General features: G+C 49.1%; 1 protein-coding gene across 1 annotated transcript in view; it reads left to right on the top strand.

The window, feature by feature from the left end:
• Window positions 1-436: 436 nt before the first annotated feature.
• SCMH1 (Scm polycomb group protein homolog 1) overlaps window positions 437-22,406 on the top strand; it is an 86,242-nt gene continuing 64,272 nt past the window's right edge. The window contains exons 1-6 of the mRNA XM_065421577.1: window positions 437-476; window positions 3,739-3,807; window positions 11,466-11,536; window positions 12,518-12,752; window positions 18,519-18,607; window positions 19,807-20,050. Coding sequence (XP_065277649.1) covers window positions 452-476; window positions 3,739-3,807; window positions 11,466-11,536; window positions 12,518-12,752; window positions 18,519-18,607; window positions 19,807-20,050 — 733 coding nt within the window. The 5' untranslated portion in view covers window positions 437-451. The remainder of the gene's footprint in view (window positions 477-3,738; window positions 3,808-11,465; window positions 11,537-12,517; window positions 12,753-18,518; window positions 18,608-19,806; window positions 20,051-22,406) is intronic.

The raw sequence follows: 22,406 nt of genomic DNA on the forward strand, positions 1-22,406 counted from the left end.
TTCAAGTGCCATGCTGGAAATTGTGTTACTCTCATCGCCAGGTTAATACTACATTTCCATGTGTTTCTTTAATAAATGTCAGGTCTCTCTCTCTTTGTTAGAGAGCAAGAACAACCCTCCACCTGGGAGCACAGAGATTGGCATATGCTCTTCTTACTAATTTGTGCTGCTGCTGCTGCTGCTATACATTTAAAGTTGCTCGCTTATTGGAGAAAGACCGTTCTGGTTTCAGAAGGTTTGACAGTATTGTCCACATTAGCAATAGGAGATTTTCTAAGCAGTTTGGGATGAAAGGATACTTTTTCTTCTCTACTGCATATTTATTTAATATTGCAGACACTTGTATGATGCAGAGCTGGGAATTTTATCATGTTTATTTCTTTTGTCCTAGACATCTTCAGGTAGCTAAAGCCGAGCTAGTTCCAGCCTAAGGACGGCAGCAAGCGGTATAATGCGGAAGCCAGGCCCTCAGAAAGGTAAGTGGTAATGCTCGGTCTAGGCAAAGGCCCCTTGGTTAGTTGGGTATAAACTAATGAATCAATTGCAGATCATTAGAGAGTTGGTATGAAGATGGAGAGGAAGCTCTGGGACCTGTGTCCCAGTCTGGGGCAAAGCCCGAAGAGAAGGGAGTGGAGTAGGTCTCACTTGGACCCCTTGGACAGTAGTCCAGATGGGTAGAAGTTAAAGAAAAATCTCTGTTGTCATTTAGTCCATCCCCATGCCATGGGGACTGCTCACGAGAGAGACAGAGCTGAACTGCTATGGAGACCTCTCAGTCCCAGCGATGCTGCAGGGTGCCGCCAGGTCAGGGCAGAGATCACTGGGGGAATAGCATGGGGGAGCTCACACTGCAGCTATCTGCACTGTACCTGCTTCATAGGTAAAACTTCAGTTCCCATTGCTGCAGAGTCCCTTCACGATCTTGTGCACGATAATAACTGTCACAGACCTTTTTAAGGAAGCACTTAGTCTGGCTTGGGTGGCAAGGCCATTTGAAGGGAGCTTTTGCTATCCTCATAGCACCCCTGCAGCATCTGGGGCATCGTGTCAGGCAGTGATATTTCACTGTGAAGCCTGGTCCATGCACCATCTGCTAGTGCTCCCAGCATGAGCTGAGCTAGTGCTTGCTGTTAGAAGCCTCCCCCTTCTAATGAGGCATGAAACTGAAGACCAGCCTACCTTGTGGAGATCAAATATATCACAGGAACTTAACTCTAGTTGCCTGAATCTTTCATCCCATTACAAGGCTTTTGCAACTGCAAGCACAGGGAGCACTGTGCAGTTACAAGCAAGCTACCTATGTGCTGTTTGCCTAAACAGAAGGATAAACCCAAGCAGTCTGTTTGCATCTTAGCAGTTCGTGGCTTTTGTTCTTCCAAGAAATATTGATTTCCTTTAGTGGTGTTCCATACATGTGCATTTCACTGGAGTGATCTCATCATGCTTTCTACAGAGGATGGGGGAGGGGAGAACAGTAAAGAGTGAAGCAGCCGCTGCAGTTTTGTTCACATCTGCCACATGCACATGTTTATTGCAGGAGATTTCCATGCTTGATTTCTTCCCCCTTCCCTTTATTTTTTTTATGTCTCCTTTGCTTCTCCAGAGGTTTATCCTACAGGAGCATTATCCTCTTTCTAGCACCACTTGTCCTTTAATGAAGTGAAAGTAAATGACGGAAAACAGGGAGCGCATGCTGGGAGGCAGCTGGAGGGCCTGGAAATAAAAGAGGCAGGTTGATTAGTCAGCAGTGTGGCCTCTCACACAGCTTGTCATCTTTTTGCCATGTGGAGCAGGAGGCTAGGCAGTGTTGCCGTTGTGACCTCTGTGTTGTGAATGCAGTGCCATATGTTCCAGAATCAATGCATGTGCTGGATACAAACAGGTTCCTGTCCTATTTACCTGGTTTTCTATAATTCACTGAACTTTTTTAGCTAAAGTAATTTGCACAGCGGAGCCCCTGTGTTCCTGGAGTTTCCTTCCCCTTTTGTTGGTTTTGTGTGCTGCTTATGAAGGATTTTGCATTAAAAAAAATTAACTGCAGAAATGTGACTTATCCTGCAAAGAACTCAATAAAGTAATCCAGAATGCCCAAAGTAGTGAGCGTTTGAACAGAAGTATGGTGTGGGGGAGGGGGCATTAAGTGCCCCATAGGTATTCTCCATCTCTGTCTTCTGAGCTTTGTCTGCTCCGTCCTTGCTTTTCTCGAGAGGTGGTAGAGCATTTCCCTCCATGTGAAATATCAGTTGTTAGTCTGCCTGGGAACACTGATTGCCCAAAGGCACATTCTGATTGGCCGTTGGGCTCGTTTTTGATGGTCACAGTTATGCACCAAGTCCAGTGAGTCACATGTGGGGTGTCCTCACTATTACATTGACTGTATGTGACAGCAAAGGGAGGTGCTTTGGAAGCTGTGGGGAAAATGAGGAGCTGAAGGAGAAAATGGCTGTTTTAACCTGGCCTCTCCCCTAGGTGGTCCAGCTGCCCTTTCAGCAGCAGTTTGTGGCTCTTTCCGCTTCTTGTTGAGAGCTTTTAAATCCATTTCCCTACATCTTTTTCTCATATCCTTTCACTAAAAACTCCTTTTCATGGTGGAAGAGTATATTACATAGAGCTCCACAAAATTACTTCTGAAAACAGCATTAAAATAGCTTTAAAAATGCAATGTAAAATAAATGAGTTACACTGTAATGGCAATAAGGCATGCCGGGGTGTGCGTTAGTCAGCTACCAGTGCATGATGCAGCCTCGTTTGATAAGCAGCTCACCCAAACAGGGACTAATAGTCTATTAATGCATGGTCTGTCAGGCTTCCATGTGTGGAGTTGCCTGTTTTGTTGCTTATCACACTTTGGGAAGGGTCTTGAGAATCCCTCCATTTTTATGCCACTTCACAGTCTGTGGCCACCATCCTTGTGAGCAAAGAGGACTTGAAGTGACAGCCTGTGGAGCCATCAGCACCATTTCTTGAGCAGCCAGTGGGATGTTATCTAGCTGAATTTGGCTCTCTCTGCAGGAGTTGAGCAATACTCAGTGTCTCAGGCCCTGGTGACCTGGGCAGTGAGCACCCCATATTGGAGCTCAGACTCCTGATACTTTGCGTGTGATCCTTCAGGACTTTGGAGGAAACCCATTGATGTCCAAGCCCCTGGATCACCAGAAGAGGGGCTAGGTGGATGGTGGGGAAGGGAATAGCTGCATTGATCTTTATTTGGAAATGGGGATCTGATCCAGGCTTCCCACTCCCATAAAACAGCACAGGGGGAGGCAGCCCCCTTTCACTTTCATTTCCCCCCCTCTCAGAGTCTGTCCCTGAAGCCTACCAGCCTTTAGCCTCGTTTAAAATGTTAAAAACTAGAAGGTGAAAGGGTTTGTTCCTTGCCTCTTGGCTCATCGTTAATGATGAATATTAGCAGGTGAGAGTTGATAGAGACTGAGACCCAGTAGACACCTGAGGCCCAATTTTCCTTCTCTTGAGCTCAGTGGGATGAGGCAGATGTAAACTGAGATGGGGGCTTGGTAGATTCTGCAGTGGATGTTGATGGGGAGAGAGCGAGTCAAACAGTGGGAGCTTCCCTCTTGTCCAGGGGTCAGTTCTTCCCTGGGAGATACAAAGTGCCTGTGAGTCAGAGGAAACCAAGTCAGTGTCCAGTGTGTAGCTGCGTGACCACCTCATGCTGAAGACTAGAGCTGAATCAGGCGGGCTTCCTCACTCACATGAATGCTTTGTTTCTTGTCTTAGCCATAGACTGGAAAGATGGTAGAAAGCACAAGTATGGCCGCCCATCAGAGTCTCCTTCCCAGTACCAAGGTAAGAAGGTGCTTCTCAGCTCCCTCTTGTTCCTCTCCTTGAGGTCATTGAATCGCCGAGAACCGAAACTCACCGCATATGCTGGAAAACTGATGCAAACTGCATGTAAGGGGCCTTGCCCGTAGCGGTAGTATGTAGAAATGACTGTTTGCACGAGGGTACGTGTTCTCTGGCACTATAGGGTTTCCTTACTTCAAGGTGAACTGTTTCTTTCACATTCACGTGAAATGGTTAATCCAGGCCCAGTCCTGTGGGTGCGATTGTGACTGCACATTCCCATTTTTCCAGCAGCAGGATGTTGGCGTCCACCCCAGTAGACTGGAGCCCCTTGTGAGTCAGCACAGCTGGCAGTCTCTTAGGAGCTGAGGACAAGGTCTGGAGTTAGCAGCATGAGAGTTAATCACTCCTTCCCTCCCTTAGAGACCGGTGGCAGGACAGGTTGTGGTAGTGTGCAGAGCATCTGCAGATTAAGTTTATAAAACTGACAGTTCCTGCTGTCTTTCAGAAGAGATGTCTGGGTGAGTTCTGACTGCTTGGGCCAGTGTATTTTATGACAAGGCCCCACTTTTTACCTATCTTTATAATCTGGGTTTGTTAGTAAGGCTTAATTTACAGATTCCCCACTAAACGCATCCACTGAGCCATAAGAAATTAACAAAGCATTCCCAGAGTGAATAGTTCCTAACATAGAGCACTGCATGTCTTTGTGTAGGGCGTTCTTATGTTTCTTAGAGCCATTAAAACAGCTCCCTGAGGTGCATGGGGGCTCTATGTTGTAGGGAAGTGTTGGGTCTCTGTGTGTCATTGGGCCCTGAGGTATATCGTAGGGGGCAACTCGGGATTCTCATCTGTGTCTCAGGACTCTGCCTGAAGTCATGAGCATTATCCACCATCATAGGGCGGCCATCATGGCTTGGAGAATCCTGCCTAGGCCCCTCCTGGTGGTCTGTAGGGGCTCCTTCATGATCTCCGTTTTGCTGGGTGCTGCATCGTTCGAGGGCATGGGGAGGGATGTACTTTTTTCAGGGACAAGATTGATTTGAAATGGTGCCTCTCTCTGAAATTTGATAACGTGGTGTGGTTTGCTATCCTTTATCATTCTCCATCCCATACTGAAAGTCTCCAAGCTCTCAGTCAGGATGAGGAATTGCTAAAGAGCTGCACTGTGCTCAGGATCAGTTAATTGTCTATAAACTGAACAAGTACTTGTGTAACAATAGGAATCCCCTCACTGCAACAAATGCTGACTTGCATGTCACAAAGCTCCACCACACTTGGCTGTGACAGTGCAGATACAGCTGCTTTCTGGGTGACAAAGTGTGACAAAATGGGAATTTTTCATAATATTTTGTATGACTACTATGTGTGCCTGAGTTTCTCCTATGTGCTGCGTGGTTAACTAGGTGGGGAGAAAAGGGTGTTTGCTCATTGCAGAGACCTAGAGATCCTGATGTGACTGTCGTGTAGCTGTCTGGGCGCTGGCCCCAGACAATGGCCCAGCCGGTTGGTACCTAGCAACTAACGATTGGGGGAGCCCACCCGCTACAGGAAGCCAGCCAGTTTTGACCAGCTGGAGAACAAAGAGCAAGGTGACCATTTTTGTATGGGAAACCAGAACAAAGGGCAGAGGAGGGCCCCTGTGGGGGTCATTATGTGTGGGCTGCTGGAAGCAGGGCTCACTCTTCTGGACTGAGACTAAAAGGGCGGTAAGAGAGCTCTGGGCTCCAAACTGACCCAGATGGACCAGGCTGTAACTTTCTGTTCTCTGTGATAACCAAGGACTTTCTATGCTGTGTTCCAGACATCTAGTAAACCTTCTGCTTTTACAACGCTGGCTCAGAGTCAAGAGTTGGGGGGTGCATTGCTCCCTTTGGGTGGGTAAGTCTTCCCACGTGCCCAATTCAGGTGGACTCGCTGAGGGGAGCTTATGGTGTGAAGCAGGGGTGCTGAAGGCTCCAAGGCTTGGTCCCAGGAGGCAGTAAAGCCAAGGGACTTACCCCAGTGAGAGTATGACCCTAAGGGGGTTAACACATTGAAGGTGTTCCTCCCAGGGACTGTTCCAGCGCCGCGTGAGAGCACCAGACTCCTGGATCTGTGACACAGGGTCCTAAACACAATGTGAAAATGTTTCCTGGCAGAGTTAAAACTGGACCAAGGCACCTCTTAGGACAAGGGAGTGGCAGCATATACTGTTCTAAACCCATTAATCCTGAGTGAGTTCTTATTCTGTATGTGGCAGGGCAAGAAAGTGGAGTGCACTATGAGTTTCACTGGTACTTGTGGTGAATGTGAAACCTAGATTAACAGCTCTGTGTTAGCGAGAACCCTTGGAAATTACAGTAAAGTAGGAGCTGCAGGAATTCTGCTGTCATCAAAGAATGAGAGCCTGGCTGCTTGGGAGGGTGAAGTCTTGCATTTTGGAAAGCCACTAATGTGATTGGAATTGCGAGCAGAGAAGACACTTGCATTGTCATTTTTCTATACTGAATCTGGATAGACTGTACTGCTTTCGTATGCTGCCCTGATACTATTTAGCAGGCTCACGTATGGGCTGCAGACTTTAATGGGATGCCTTGATCTGGGTAGGGCAAATTCTCCTTGCACAGCTGTGACACGAAATACACATGCATCATGTTCAATAGGAGTGATGACCCTTGAGGATTGAAATGCTAATGGAGCCCCAAACAGATTTCATTTAAACACATAAACAAAAACTCCAGCTTCATTCAAATTCCAGGCAAAAGAATTGCATTAAGTACAACATATGGTTGTGAATTTAAACCAATGCAAGTCAGAGAGTTAAGACTTACATTGGTCACAAGTCCCGTAGCTTGACCCCTTGTGCACACGGAGTGTTTTTCTCTAGTAAGTGGTTTTTAAAGTGGGCTAGGGCCCAATTCTGCCACTTTTACTCACACTGATTAATACCTTCATTGAGGATACTCATGGAGCAAGGCACTGCCTAGAGCAAAGAAGAGTGACAGAATTGGGCTTTTAATCAATATGTTCATGCTGGCCAAGTTACTCGGGGTGGTGTAGCTTTGAACTTCTTGGCTCTTGTGTGTTTAAGTCCCAGCTGTAACTCTGTATTCTGGCATGCTCCTCACATAATTTCCTGGTTTTGTTATTTTGTAAGCGTACTGGTTTATTTGACTCTGCTGAACAACCGCTATTTGAATGTATGATCATTCAGGTTCATGTAAGAGTGGTGCTCCCTGTATATTGGCCAAAATTGGGGGTGGGGGCAGTGTCTGACGAGAAGTGAATTTAGTGCTAGGGAAAGATGCCAGACAGTGCTAGAGACCAAACTCTTTTCCCATAGAGCAGGCATCAGCAAGGCAAGCTTTTCTCTCTCTGCTCTGTCCACATGCTTCACTGCTTTCTGCTTTTAGGGGTGAGAGAGAGAGAAAGTTCGGTCTTCATGGTCCATTCAGTCCTCGGCACCTCTGCTGAGTCAGCCTGCAAGGGGCCCAATTAGCACCAGTTGAGATGCTAGTTGATGTGAAGTGAAGAGCTCACTAAGAACTGGACTACAGCCACCAACTCATTTTGTATAAGCCACTGAACAGCCATTCAGCAATGTTCAGTTGCTACCAACCTGGGCCCTAGAGGCAGAATGATCCATAGCCCACTATCGTATCTGATTTATTTAAAGCTAGCAAAACGTACGAATAGTAACAGAATACTGAAAACAGAATATTTGGCCTGTGTTATACGGGAGGTCGGAGTAGATGATCACAGTGGTCCCTTCTGGTATTATAACCTATGAATGTACCATTCCTTTAAGATGTCATCAGAAGGGGGTTTGGCATCTGGCTCCTGTGCTCTCTGTAGAGTGTGCACCAGGGGTGCTAGGCTCCAGTGCAGATAGAGTTGGAATTGAATGTACAAGTTAATAATCATGTTTGGATCAATTTGGGGAGGGACCAGAGAAGCCAAGGTTAAGATGACCAAGCCTAATATAGCTGTATTAAATTGTTTGCTCTGTTTCCCAGTGCAGAGCTCCGGATATGTTCTCTACTCCCTGGCCAAAAAAAGTTTTGGATGTATCCTGCCCTGTTCTGCATCACTGACTGCTTTCCCTTCCTTGACAAAACTTGTGTCAGTCCACTTGGAATCTGTAAAATGGGGTAATGATATTTGCCCACCTTTGTAAAGCACTTTGAGATCTATGGATGAAAAGCATTATACAAAGGGCTAGGAATTTTTATCACTTCTGCTACTAATACATTGCATTTGTGTAGCATGCACAAGTGTAAGTCATCCAAAGTTCATTGTAAGTTATCTGTGCCATTCATTGTCTGAGGGAGTGATTTTTAAAAGAAATGTCCTGTAATTAAATGTGTGCATATGTATATAAAGGAATTACCAATACAAGATTGTGGGGCCCTACGTGTGTCACATTTGTTCTTATTTTTTTTAAAAGTCAGTTTTCATTAAACAGAGAAATCCTCTATCCCCCCTTTTTTGCTTCAATTCTTTAAAAATAAATTGTTACCAAAAAAGCCCTTGAGAACTGTGAGTCTCTGTTTCACTGCTGTATGTCTGCTCACATTATAGTGCGATGGCAGCAAACAACACTAGAGTTTAAGCTTACATAAGTTTCCATCCTAACACTCTGTTTTCAGTGGCACACAGCTTTCTTAAAAATCCACTGTTCAGTCTGGAATCTTCTAGGTCTGGTCTCTGCCAAAAGGTGGATTGATTTAGAAAGTTCGAGCAGAAAGGCTTTGACTGGTGTTGCATAAGAGGAGAGAGGAGGAAAATAAACCCACTTCTCCCATAGTGTAAAAAAGAAAAGCTTTTTTGGGTAAAAATCTTAAAAGCACCTCAGCCCCTTTTTCAAAAGTGATTTAGGCACGTAGTGTCTGTGCAGGTTGGTTTAAACCTGGCTTATACTGATTTAGTTTGTAAGACATGTAAGAATGTCCACTCACAAGTTGCACTTGTTTAACTAAACCAGTTTAAAATCACAGCTTTAGTTAAACTGGGACAACTTTTGTGTGTAAACCAGCCTCAGTTTGCTTTGCAGTTAAGCCTTTCATCCTCTGGATTGCAGCTATGGGAGGCCATGCTGTTTGAAGAGACAATGGGTGCTGACTAACTGCTTAAAATACATATCTTAGAGAGAGGAGCACTTACATTAACAATCTGTCAACAGAAATATAGTGGGCCATTATAGCAATGAAACAAGTTTAAGTACAGTGTAAAAGAATGAAAAAACGTGTGCTCTACTAGGGTGCATGTAAGATTATAGACGAATGGTGTTTCTAATGTATTATTTGAGAGATAGTAAGTGATCATGTCCTTACAGATTCTGTCATTGTTCTTCCTGCATATACACATGGGGCAGAGTGAAGGTTGTGTGTATAACATTAACTTTTGCATTTCCAGACCTTTGAGTGCTTAACCACACCACCTTATATTTTCTCCTTAATAAAGCTTTTATATCAAATAATAAGCTGATTAAAAACCTGATATTCATAATGGGAACTGTAACTGACTCTATAATTGTTCTGCCACTGGTGCTCTTGTGATGATTTGAAAATAGAGGTCTCATGGGTGCTGTTTGGATGAATAGAAGCTAATGTCATGCAGGCTCTTGTAAAAGATCTTTTCTCATCTGCTCAGTCTAAGTGGCAGGAGTCTTGATCTGCTTGGGCCACTTCAGTAAATTCCTCATTTAATAAGAAGTCTTCTAGGGAAGCGTAACACTTTCCCTGGCCCTGCATATAGCTTTGCAGAGCAGTGCAGACAGTGATAACATGTGCTCAGCCCTTCCCCTAGTGGTGGTTTCCAGCTGAAGGAGCCTTTGCGTTGAATAGGATCTCCTCTGTAAATCCCTGCCTGGAGGGTATGTCTGGGCTGCGATTAGACACTCACTTAGCCTGTGTCTGCACTGCCACTTTCAGGGCTAAAACTTTAGTCATTCAGGTGTGCGAAAAAACACCCCCCTGAGCGACAACAGTTTTAGTGCCGAAAAGCTCCAGTATAGCCAGTGCGTTATCGCTGGGAGCTGCACTCCTGGCGATAAAGCTCTCACCCCTCATTCGGGGGGTGGTTTTTTTATCGCCAGGAGAGCTCTCCCCCGGCGCTAAAGCGTGGTTACACTGCCCACGTCGTGGCCGTGCTGTAACGTGGGCAGTGTAGACATACCCTTAGACTCTCACGGCTGGCCCATGCCAGCTGACTTGGGCTCGCGTGGCCCTGGCTAAGGGGCTGTTAACTGCCGTATAGACATTCGAGCTGCAGTCCTACCGTGCAGGGTCTGAGACCCTGGGCTCCAGCTCAAGCCCGAACATCAGCAGTGCAGTTAAACAGCTCCTTAGCCCCAGCTCCGTGAGCCTGAGTCAGCTGGCATGGGCCAGCCGCAGGTTTTTAATTGCAGTGTAGACAGACTCTAAGCTACGAACTAACTGTCCAGGACAGGTGATTTATTGCTGACCAGTCCACTAATCAGCTACTAGAAACTGTATGATTCCTGCCCAGATCTGTTTGGTTTTTTAAGAGGAAAAAGAGCCCCGGCTAAGAGGGTGTCAAGGTTCCTTCCCCACTCTGAACTTTAGGGTACAGATGTGGGGGACCTGCATGAGAAGCTCTAAGCTCAATTAACAGCTTAGATCTGGTCTGGCTGCCACCACTCCCAAGCACTAATTCCCTTCCCTGGGTAGCCTTGAGAGACTTCACCAATTTCCTGGTGAACACAGATCCAAACCCCTTGGATCTTAAAACAAGGAGAAATTAACCATCCCCCCTCCTCTCTCCCACCAACTCCTGGTGGATCCAGATCCAACCCCTTGGATCTAAAAACAAGGAAAAATCAATCAGGTTATTAAAAAAACCTTTTAATTAAAGAAGAGAAAGGTAAAAGAAATCCCTCCGGGAGAGATTAGCATACCAGCTACTCTCACAGACAACAGATTCCAAACACAGAGGATGTTCCCCTGGGCAAAAACTTACACAAAAAATACCCAAACACCCAATTTGATTATTCCTCTAATTGCACAAGAAAAGTTACAAAGAAATAAACATAAACCTATTTATTCCCTTCACTAATACTCACTACTTGATAAGGGGCTGAATTCTGGAGCTTTCCCACTCCAGTCAAAAGTGAAACTCTGACTTAGACAAAGGGAACTTCCCTCCTTCCCTTTGAACCAGCTTGTCCTCCCATTGGTTCCTCTGGTCAGGTGTCAGCTAGGCTAGGTGAACTTCTTAACCCTTTACAGGTAAAAGAGGCATTAACCCTTAACTATCTGTTTATGACGGGGAGGGGGGGGGGGGATTGAGATCTCATCCTTCAGTGACTTGTTCTTAATTCCAAGACTGAGCAGTGTGTTTAATGTATGGCCTGAAGGAGCAATTCGCTAGGAAACTCTGCTTTCTCCTCTGGCAGCTTACATCATCATGCAGCCTATGGGTTTGTGAGATCAGTGAGAAAAGCAGCTTGTACCCAACACAATGCTAACACCTCCCCCCTCCAGCCTGGAAATCCAGGACTTGGGCGGTGCAGAGGACAGGCCAATTCAAGCCAGTTCTTCTCGTCTCGGGTATAGATCTGGCAATAATGGTGTAAGGAGCCCTGGGTTGCTGTTTTCCTGAGCTTTTTGCTGTTTTCTAGGGTCCCATTTTAATCCCCTTTCCCCCCCTCTTTGCAGGTCACTTCACCTGGGATAAATACCTGAAAGAAACATGTGCCATCCCAGCTCCTGCCCATTGCTTCAAGCAGGTAATTTGTTGGGTGGCGTCTTGGGTGCAGGGGGCGAGGGTCTGTTTGTGATCCTAGAGCTCCAATTCAGGACAAGCCTTTGAATAGGCTCTGGCCCTTTAATCCAAGAGGGAGGAGCAGCAGGGAAAGCAGACCCTTGGCAGGACTGTGCGTGGTTAAGCAAAGATAAAAGAGATAACGTTCATGGCTTGTATAAATGTATAGAATAACCCAGGGGACTTAACTCTCAGATGTGGATGGGTGGGAGCATCAAAGCTCTGTGTCTCTGCTGAGCTCAGGTGCTGGAGGGAAGTGTATATAAGCTGGATCATTGCAAAGTGTAGTTATGATTTAGATTTCACTGGATGCATGCCAGTAAAGGGAGTTTCTTGAACAGCTTCCCTTCTGCAAAATTCCCTGGATCTCGGTAAGCTGTTTGACTGTCTCCTGGGCTGTAGTATCCAGTATCTGGCTGTGTTGCCTGGCTTGCGGGCTGCCAAAATCATCAGTCAAGTTGATGTGAGGGCCCAGGACAGAGCTAGCAGGAGGGGGTGGGTGAAGATGCCTCAGCTGAACTGTCTGTGGAGTTCCAAGATAAGCCTGTGCTACAGCTGGTGCAGGCTAGTGCTTGGAGCTCCTCACTTACCCACTCCAAATGTACTGGTTTTATTGTGTTTCAAAAGCAAAAGACAGTCTGTGTGTGTTTGGGGGCTGTTAAATAGCCCCTTGTGTGTTATGCTGGTGGGTGTCTCAGATGGGGCAAGGCCCCAGAAAAGGAGCTGCCTCAAGGTGAAACTTGTGGCGAAAGGCGATAGATTGTGGGTGGCTGGGTGCCAGGGCCTTCGTTCACTGAGCTCTCCTTGCTGCTCTCTGTGGCACCTGTTTCAGCATTGGCATGGAGGGCACTGTCCATCCTCAGCTGCCAGGAGCAGTGAGTCTTGGGGCTGGGGTTATGGGAAGGAAATGGGGCATATGTGAAGTCCTGGCTCTTGTTCTCTGCAGTCGTACACTCCGCCCAGCAATGAATTCAAGATCAGCATGAAACTAGAAGCCCAGGACCCCAGAAACACCACCTCCACCTGCATCGCCACTGTGGTGGGGCTGACAGGCGCACGGCTGCGCCTGCGTCTCGATGGCAGTGACAACAAGAATGACTTCTGGCGGCTGGTGGACTCTGCTGAAATCCAGCCCATAGGGAACTGCGAGAAGAATGGAGGGATGCTGCAGCCGCCTCTGGGTGAGCCTGAAATCCTGTCATCCGACCAATGGAAAACAGCCACAAGCTGTGGGGGGATACCTAGTACCCTTTTTGCTTTCCCTGCTCAGTACAGGAAGGCATGGACTGTACTCGCCTACCAGGGCTTGTTTCATTATGTATACTTACCAAGGGGCTGTCACTAACCTGACTTCCCTCCACGCACAGAACAGACAGGTTCTCCCACAATGCACTGGGAATCAGAGTGGCTCAGCTTACTGAGGTGCTAAGAACCATGGGATATGACCAGAAGTCCTAGCACCTCCCACAGGTGAGTGGAGTACCAGTGTGGACTCACTGACTCTTGTGTGGCTGCTCACACCTGGGCTACGCCAGCCCGGAGGCTTAGCCCCATGTGCAGACCACGCGAGTGAATCTACTGTGCAGACACCCTCAGTCCCACCACACAGCTCTAGGCTGGCCTGACCATGGGCCACTGCTTGTGACTTTGGGCCACCACCTGCGTTACCTGTAAGCTGCGCGCTTGGGCGGCTGCGCAGGAGAGATTCAAATGCCGCCCAGCTGATTAGAGACCATGCACAGTTGGCAGCGTGTGTTCAGGTGCCCCTCCCCCCGGGACTCTCCTGCTGGCTGTGCAGAGCAGGGGTGGAGGGGAGGAGCGTGCTAATGTCAGGGTGTCCCCCTGCCCCGGTACCCCATCTCCACAGAGCAGGGCAGAGGGGACAGCCTGGCTCAGGAGGACTCAGAGCGTCTGAGGTCTGAATGGTGAGTGGTTGAGTGCCTTTCTTAAAGAGACAGTGCACTGTTTCTGAGATTTCCCCAGCAACCAGCTCACACAGTCTCTTCCCCCTTTCCCCCCCCCCCTCCCCCAGTACCCCATCTCTGGGGTGGGGAGACAACAGGGCTCAGGACAGATCAGGAGAGCTTTCCATGAATGTCTTAAAGAGACAACGCACACAAACGCACACTCTCACACTATGTGTCTCACTCACCTCCCAACACATACTTGCATTAATGTTGTTGTTACTTCTTGGTTCTTCCTGCAATGCACATATATTCTCTGTAATTTTATTCTTTCGAAGTGTGTTATTTTAGTGTTTTGACTGGTCAATGCATTTCATCATTTTTATTTCTCTCTTGCACTTAAGTTTAATTCAGTGAGTCGTGAGTTCTAAAATGCCTTAACTTGTCCTGGCTGGAGTAATTAATTATCCCTATGGTAACTTTTAAAATATATATATTATATCTAGTTCTTTTGTTTCTACTGATGGCGCACATCCACACATACCTTGGTGCACATAACAAAATGTATTCCACACCTGGATGGAAAAAATTAGAGGGAACATTGGTGCGAGTGGTGGCCAATCTAACTTGCAAGTTACCTACTATTAAAAATCTGTGAAACACAATATACTCTTTTCACGCCATCAGCCCTTCTCTCTCAGGGCTTGTCTACATTACCCGCTGGATCAGTGGGCAGCGATCGATCCAGCAGGGGTCAATACATGATAAATCGACCGCTGAGTGCTCTCCCATTGACTCCGGTACTCCACCAGGGCAAGAGGCGCAGGCAGAGTCGACGGGAGAGCGTCAGCCGTCAACTTACCGCAGTGAAGACACCACTGAAGTCACATAGCTGCAGTTGCGTAACTTAGATCGATTCCCACCCCCTAGTGTAGACCAGGCCTCACTTCCATCGTGTTCAGAGCATGGTCATGAGCCATAGGATGGAGGGTGCCTTATTGGACCCTTTCAAGTGTAATGTAGAGAAGAACCAAAGAGAAGTTTGAGGGTCCAGCTCAGTCATTGCTCCTCAACCCACAGCACTTTACATTTACTTTCCGGCCATCCACGCATACTTGTGCCCATGTACTACGGGCCAGCACAGAGAATTGGGTATCAAGTGTAGACGCTGGCTGGAGCACCAGCTGGATGGGTTTAAATTATTCCACTCCTCTTAATTAGGACTCCCTGCTGGGCAGCAGACTAACTGAGGCCATTTAAAGGAAAAAAAATACATCTGCTTCAAATAACTCTCAGTCCTGCCTTGAATGAAAGGGACAGACACAGCATTTCATCGTTGTTGTTTTTAAACTTTATTTGGCTACAGTTCTATAAATGGCGCTTTCTTATCTCTCAGTTAAACACCACTTCACTCCTTAGCAGTGGCCAAATGGGTCTCCAGTGAGCCAAACTGATGTTGACTCTGTCCCAGTTCACATGAATGGCAGCTGCCAGGTCCCCATGAGATGTTCCTATAAAGAACCCATCCAGTTAGCACGTCCCTGTAGAAGTGTACCAGGCTGAACGGTGGTGGAAGATGAAGGACTTGCATATGAGACTGTGCAGTGGAGACCATTTCCCCTAAAGTGCCCTCTGGAGGGTCAGGTGGACATACTGTGTAGGCTGCCAGCTAGCCGTGACTTGGGAATGGGGAGCAAAAGAAGAGGGATCTTGGCAGGGAAGGGAGTGGTGTGGGATGGAAGCCACACACCTTACCACGTGAGGGTATGAGAGTCCTAGATCACTGCCAGCACAGGGCGCCGTGATTGTGGGTTCCCCAGACCACACTGATGTGTGTCTGCTGAGGATCTGGCCCTATGAGTCCCTAACCCAGTTCAGTGCAGAAGACACTGGCATGAGAAATCTCAGTCTTTGATCATAGCCACTCACTTCACTCAGCTGAGGTAAAAACCCTGTATGGAGTTACTTCCTGCACATCTCTGTCAGAATGAACCAGCTTTGGAGAGCCTAGTCTGTGAGAAATAAGGTTCCTTTGGCTGTTGAAGTGGTCCCAAACTGGAGCTTTGGAGCATACAGTGTAGAGGCCCAGGTCTGGCTTATTGGCTGGACCCCATGAGTCTTGTTGCCTTGTCATTTCCAATGGGTCATAGCAGCTAAGACCTGCCTGCAGAGATGGGGACTCAGAGGGTGAGGTTGAGAGGCAGTTCACTTCCTCCAAATGCTACATAACAAATTGGAGTCTGGCCTCTATGGATCTTCCTGCCATGAGCAAGCTGATCATTTCTGATGCATTGTACCTCTCCCACTAACAGGCGAGTCAGATCTGCTATGTCTGTCAACGTTTGATTGAGCCTCATTTTTAATAAATGAAGTACCAGCATTGTGCCCATAAAATCTGCTGTTGCCTCCCCACAGTAGGCAGCCCGAGATAAGATGCCACTCAATAGGGGCAGCTGTATCTTGTGCGTGTGCAGTTACCTGGACATGCCCACATGCATATTTTGCATATAAAGCCCAAGGGTCTGTTTTGGGCCTGAGACAGAGGTGTTTGTGCTATTCCTCGGTCTGCCACCAGAGGGCAATAAGAGTAATCATGTTACAGACTTCCAGCTCATCTCATGTGGCTCTGTAGGTGGTAGGTAGTTTGAACTGGATGTGGAGCATCTATCATGCTGGGTCCTGATGGGACAGTCCGTGTCACTGACCTGGTTACCCTTGTGATCTGTCGTAGAGGCAGGGTTGGGGACAAGAGGTGGCAGATAGTCACCCCCTTATCTGCTGATCTCTCATAGCCCAAGTACAGGTAACAAACCACACTCCTGAGCTGCTGGCCCTCTGCTCCCTCTTCACAGAGCACCAAAGCCTGGCATGTGTATGTGGCACTAAATGCCAAGTCTCTCACTTGGTGTCTTTCATGCCTACTGAAGCTCCATTGTTCAGCTGTTGTTTCTTGGTAGCATGAATAGATGCGGCTGCTTGCTGGTGAACTTGAGGCTGGGGGGAGGTTCTCCCCTTTCCCAAGCTTACCTGACCAGCTGGTTTTCATGCCCTGTTTCCCGGGTTCCAGGACAGAACTGCGTAGATCAGCGGTTTTCAAACTCTGGGTCGGGACCCCAAAGTGGATCGTGATCCCATTTTAATGGGGTCGTCAGGGCTAACATTAGATTTGCTGGGGCCCAAAGCCCAAGCCCCACTGCCGGGGGCCAAAGAGCAAGGACTTCGACCTGGGGAGGCAGGGCTTTGGCTTTGTCCCCCCCTTTCCCCCAGTGGGCGGCAGGGCTTGGGTGGGCTCAGGCTTTGGTCTCCTGGGGCTGTGTAGTAATTTTTTTTGTCAGACGGGGGGGTCACGATGCAAGGACGTTTGAGAACCCTGGCGTAGATAAAACGCCAGCTTTGACTTAGCTCGTTGGGACATCTCTGGCACTCAGGCCCTGTCTACAATGGCAAAACTTCCCCCTGTGGTCATCACCGCTGCAGTTCCCAGGGAACTGTCCGTGGAAATCCAGACCCAGGGTTAACTCTGAAATGCTGTAAGGATGTAAAGGGCAGCCCCTTGCTAAGCATCAGAAATTGACCCTTTGGCGCTGAGGTGCCAGGCTGTCAAGCCAAGGCACTGGCACTGGACTCCTCTTGTGAGCATGCTTTCAGGGTCTGCACTTCCTGTGGCTGCCGGCTTCCCCCCCACCGCCCCCGGGGCTTCCCACTTTGCATTGGCGGAATGCCCATGGTAATGGGCTAGCAGAGGAGTGCTCCCTCACCCCATATCCTAGCACAATTTCTGTAACCTCCATTTTCTCTCTTCTCCTTTGTTCTTTTATTCCTTTTTGTCTTTTTTTCTGTACTCTCCAAATAGGACTGAGAGCCTGGCCTTTCTGGGATCAATAATGTCAACCACTAAAAAGAACAAGCCTCGTAGTTCCCCTTCCTTTCCCCCTTGTGGTGCTGGCACGTGTGGGGTGGGAAGCATTGGCTGCTGGCATTGCTGTTCAGACATGATGCATTTTCATACTTGCTAATAGTTTAGCTTCTCAGGAACTCATCAGTACAGGCGCCGACTTTCAATGTGCTGCGGGGGTGCTCGACCCCCGGCTTTGCCCCAGGCCCCACCCCACTCTACCTTTTCCCACCCCCACCCTGCCTCTTCCCACCCCGTTCTGCCCCCTCCCCCGAGTGCGCTGCGTTCTCGCTCCTCCAACCTCCCCCTCCCCCCTGAGCCTCCTGCATGCCGCGAAACAGCTGATCGCGACGGGCGGGAGGCGCGGGGAGGGAAGGGAAGGCGCTGATTGGCAGGGCCTGCCGGCGGGCAGAAGATGCTAGGGGGAGGGGGGAATGCTGATAGGGGCCTGACGATTTTTACCCAGCCCCAGAGCACCCACAGAGTCGGCGCCTATGCTCATCAGTAACACATGGAAACCCTCTTTCTCCTCAACATATCCCTCTGCTCCCCAGAAGCCCCTTCCTGGTACTTCCATGGGCATTCCTGATACCCAGGGGCCCAGCATGGTATTGGTACCAATTGCTGTCACCATCTTGCCCAGCCCAGCTCCTACCTATGCCTGTATCTTAGCTGCTTGCGACTCACCTCTGTGTGGGTGAAAGGTCAGCAAGGAAGCTGCTGGCCTCCATAGGATGGATGTATGCACCAGGGATAACATCATGGGCCTGACCCTGTCCTTGCCCATTGATGTCTTCTCTGCGCCCAGTTGACTGCCATGTGCAAACACTAATTCCATGCAAAGTGCTTTGTGAGCAGGGCCAGGGCAGGGGCTTTTATTACAATGAACAAAATCACAGCCATGTCTGATTGTTTCCAAGTGGGGACCCGCGGCTGACATAATCCAGTTTGCGTATAGGGCCATTCCTAGCTCTCCCGTTTTCAGAGGAAAATGCTGGGGGATCCTAAGGTGCATGAAGGCTGAGACTGGATGAATAGTGTGGAGAGGGTGTGATATGCAAGGTGTTCATCAGAGCAACCTGGGTTCTGCCTCACCCAATGGGCCCCACCGATATTTAATAGTCTCCATCTCTGCATCTGTTCTGCAGGTTTTCGGCTGAATGCCTCCTCTTGGCCCATGTTCCTCCTGAAAACTCTGAATGGAGCAGAGATGGCTCCTCTCCGGATTTTTCACAAGGTATCGTATTGCGTGCAAAGGGCTCCCCTTGGCACAGGACACCCAGGCCAGCTCTCTGGTGTGTAGTGCAGTTAGACGCCTGCGGTTGGCCCGTGCCAGCTGACTCCGGCTCACGGGGCTCGGGCTAAGGGGCTGTTTAATTGTGATGTAGACATTCTGGCTCGGGCTGGAACCCGAGCTCTGGGACCCTGTGAGGTGGTGCTCCAGTTTGGCCAATGAAGAAGAGTCCCAGTGAGACCTGGTGAATCAGAGCTGCCTGAGTGGGAGTCGGGCGGGTGAGAGCTACCAGGGGACCGTGGAAGGTTCCAGAAGGAAGCAGAAAGTTGTCCCTGGGAGAAGGCTGAAGACAAGGAGAGCAGCAAGAGAGGTTTGCTAGCTGGCGTGCCCAAACCGGAGAGCTGGAGGCAGTGGGAGGTGCCTATGATTTGAAGCTGGAGAGGGCCAAAGGCGGGAGAGCAGTGGAGGACTTACCCGCTGACGTCTCCATGAGAGAGAGGTGGGCCCAGAGGAGCCTTGAGAGGGCCGGGCAGTGAGGGATGCTCCCAGCAGAGAGGCTGGGGGGGTTCGCCCTGGGAAGAGCAGGGTTACACTCCAGTGGGAAGGCCTGGGGTGGCTGTGCTGGTGGAGGGACAGAAGAGGGCTGAGCAGAAGCTTAGGTGTGACCGAAGATACCAGTGTGCGGTGTGAAAGCAGAGAGGTAGACGGTGCCCACTGGGAAAAGTGGGGTTTTAAGGGCTATATACACTGGGTGTGGGAATTGTACTATGGTTGGGATTTTGTGGGGATTCAGAGAACTGTGTTTGGGAATAAAGCCGCTCCAAGGAAGGATGGTGTTTAAGCAAGAGAGCCTGATTTACTGGGAACTCTGAAAGCGGGGCTGCCTGTGACACTTTCTCGCATCAGTGTGCCACTGAGGAGTTGTCACAGGGTAGCTGCATTCTGTCACCCGGTTTGTCTGGTCCTGAGTGCAGCAGGCACAGGGTGCCATAACTAGAGGCCTTGCCTAGAGGTGCACATTTTAAACCAGTCCTGGTATAAACTGGAGCCACCTCCTTTACCCTCTGACATGGAGCTGAATTGGTTCTGGCTCCATCTAGCCCTGCTCTTGTGATGATGTAGGGAGGGGATTAATCCAAGCCCAGGAGACACCGACACACACTACCTCTTTTGTAACCACCTTTCTGAACCCTCCCCTGTAGGAGCCACCGTCTCCATCCCAAAACTTCTTCAAGACGGGCATGAAGCTGGAGGCAGTGGACAGGAAGAACCCACACTTCATCTGCCCGGCCACCATTGGGGAGGTGAGAGGCTCCGAGGTCCTCGTGACGTTCGATGGCTGGAGAGGTGCATTCGATTACTGGTGCCGCTACGACTCCAGGGACATCTTTCCTGTCGGCTGGTGCTCACTGACAGGAGACAACCTGCAGCCCCCTGGGACGAAAGGTAAGGGCCACATCCCATCTCAGCTTCCTTGTCTGCTCAGCCCCTGCAAAGCACAACAAAGCAGACAGGGACTGGCAACTATGAGTCCTGTGTTCTGTTCCTGGCTCTGCTACAGACCTGCTGTGTGTCCTTGGGTAAATCCCTGCCCTCCCCGTGCCTCGGTTTCCCCACAATATGGGAGATGATATTTGCTCAGCTCCTGGGGCTGGTTTGAAATCCTTGATGGAAGGTGCAGAGGAGTTTTGCGTTTTTCCCTGAGCAGGAGATTTAGTAATCACTATTAACAGTAACAATATAGTGGAGGCTGGAGAGACTCTGAAAGCAGGTTTGTAAGTCCCAGCTATTCCTGAGGAGGGAAGGACCAGGTTGCGATGCTCAGTGAGATTACTCAGCTCTTCACACCTCCTGAGATCCCTCAGAACCTGTCCTGCCTCTTCAGAAAACACAGGGTCCCTGGTGCCTTCCATCCAAACTGGTAGTCCTGGGACTGCTGGGAATATAGCAGGGGGATTAGGGTCACATGGGGTCAGGGAGCTGGGGAGCCAGGACCGTCCTAACTGAAAGGACTCTGCTCCCTACAGGAAAGGTGAGGAGGCGAGGGAGAGGCCCATCCTGGGGCAGTAGTACAGTGGCTGCTGTTCATGCTTTTGTTCATGCTTTCCCTTAGGTTGTGCTGTCCACTGGGGACCTGGAAAAGGCAGGTCATGCTGAGATGAGAAGCTGTGTCTGCTTCTCCTCCCCGCCCCCAGCAGCCTTGTCTGCTGTGGGTTCGGTGGCTGTGACCTTCCGGCCTTGAGGGTGCCCCAGTGTCTGGAAGCTACATGGGGGCTGTTGAGATGCTCTAACACCTGTTGCCTCCCTGTAGCTGGAACTGCCCTAAAGGACATAAGGGCTGCCACTTTCCCCAGCCGTGGCCATTTGGCAGTAACGTGCTGGCTGGCAGGTTCAGCAGGGGAGTATAAAGCATAAACCTTCAGTGCAAGGCAGCAGCTAAATCAGTAGGTTGTTCCTTTAGCTCCACCCTCCCCATCGTCTGTGACCTTTGAAGCCAAGGATCTGGCTTTGATGGAAGCCTTCCCTGTTCTTAGTGCCGCACAGCTAGGCGGTCCTCCCGGAGACTGGTGAGCGGAGATCTCCTCCACTTTGCCTATGAATAAACCCAGATGTGAGCTCCCCTTGGATTAGGAAGATGCATCCGGCTGATGGAAGCTGAAAGGCACTCTTTGTTTATCTTGGATCTCTGCCTCCAGTAGAGTTAACCGTTGGGCTCCCAGCCTCCCCCACTCCCTGCTGTTTGTTTGTGTTTTCCCTACGCTGTCATCTTACACGCTTTACAACCAGTGCTCAAGCTGCCCAGCAGGAGGTGCTCTTGAGCCAATATGATTTACCCAGCTCCTTTGAGATCTGAGCTCCAGCCAGGTTCACAGCACTTCTCTGGTACACGCAAATGGCTGACATCCTTGTAGGTTTTGGCTGGAGGCTTCTGGTCCTTGAAGTTAACCTAGGGGGCTTTGAGGATGATTTCAGCGCAGTGGGAACTGATTCTATGAGAACTTCTTATCTGTTCAGCCTGGGTAGCTGGGTGCTCCTTCAGACCTATCTGTGCTCAGGGCTGGGGAGGAAGTGGAGGTGCATTCAGAAATGATACCTGTCTAGGGGAACAGTACTGTATCATTGGGAAGCATTTGCCTACCTCAGTTAGCAGGTAACTGTGACAAGCTTTCCCTCTTACATTGACCTCAGCCAGGTGGTAGGCATGGGAAATCATAACGAAGAGCTCCCATAGAACCAGGAGAAGGGTGCTTCTGGATGTGATATGCGGACAGTGGTCACTCCTGTCCTGCCCGTATGGGGGGAAGAGCCTCATTCGTGGCAATTGAAAGGAAATTTCCTTGGCTGGTAGCATTTCCCCAGGAAAGTTCAGCTCAGATTCTTCTTGTCACAAGATTTTCCTTCCCCCCCTCCTCCCTCTCCTGGTGAGTACTGCCCCAACTCTGTGGTTTTATCCTGAGGAAGAGAAGTGCTGAGGATCCTTTCTTTCCTTCTGTCATTAAAACTCTCACCCCATCTGTTCATTCCTAACAACTGCCTTCCCTTTGGACAAGAAGGGATAAACACAGCTCCCTCCAGAGCCTGTGAATTGCTGCTCCTAAGGAAGTTGGGGGGAAGGTTCACCTCAGACAAACTCCAGGCAAACAGTCTGCGTTTTAATATGGTTACATGTTAAAGGTTACAGGTCTACCTCTAGGAACAAAGAGTGCAGGCCCAACTTACGGGAGAATTGGCTCTATCCTGGGAGACAGGGATTTGGGGGTTGTGGTGGATAATAAGCTGAACGTGAGTTCCCAACGTGATG

The sequence above is a fragment of the Emys orbicularis genome, chromosome 23 (assembly GCF_028017835.1).
Source record: "Emys orbicularis isolate rEmyOrb1 chromosome 23, rEmyOrb1.hap1, whole genome shotgun sequence".
NCBI lineage: Eukaryota > Metazoa > Chordata > Testudines > Emydidae > Emys > Emys orbicularis.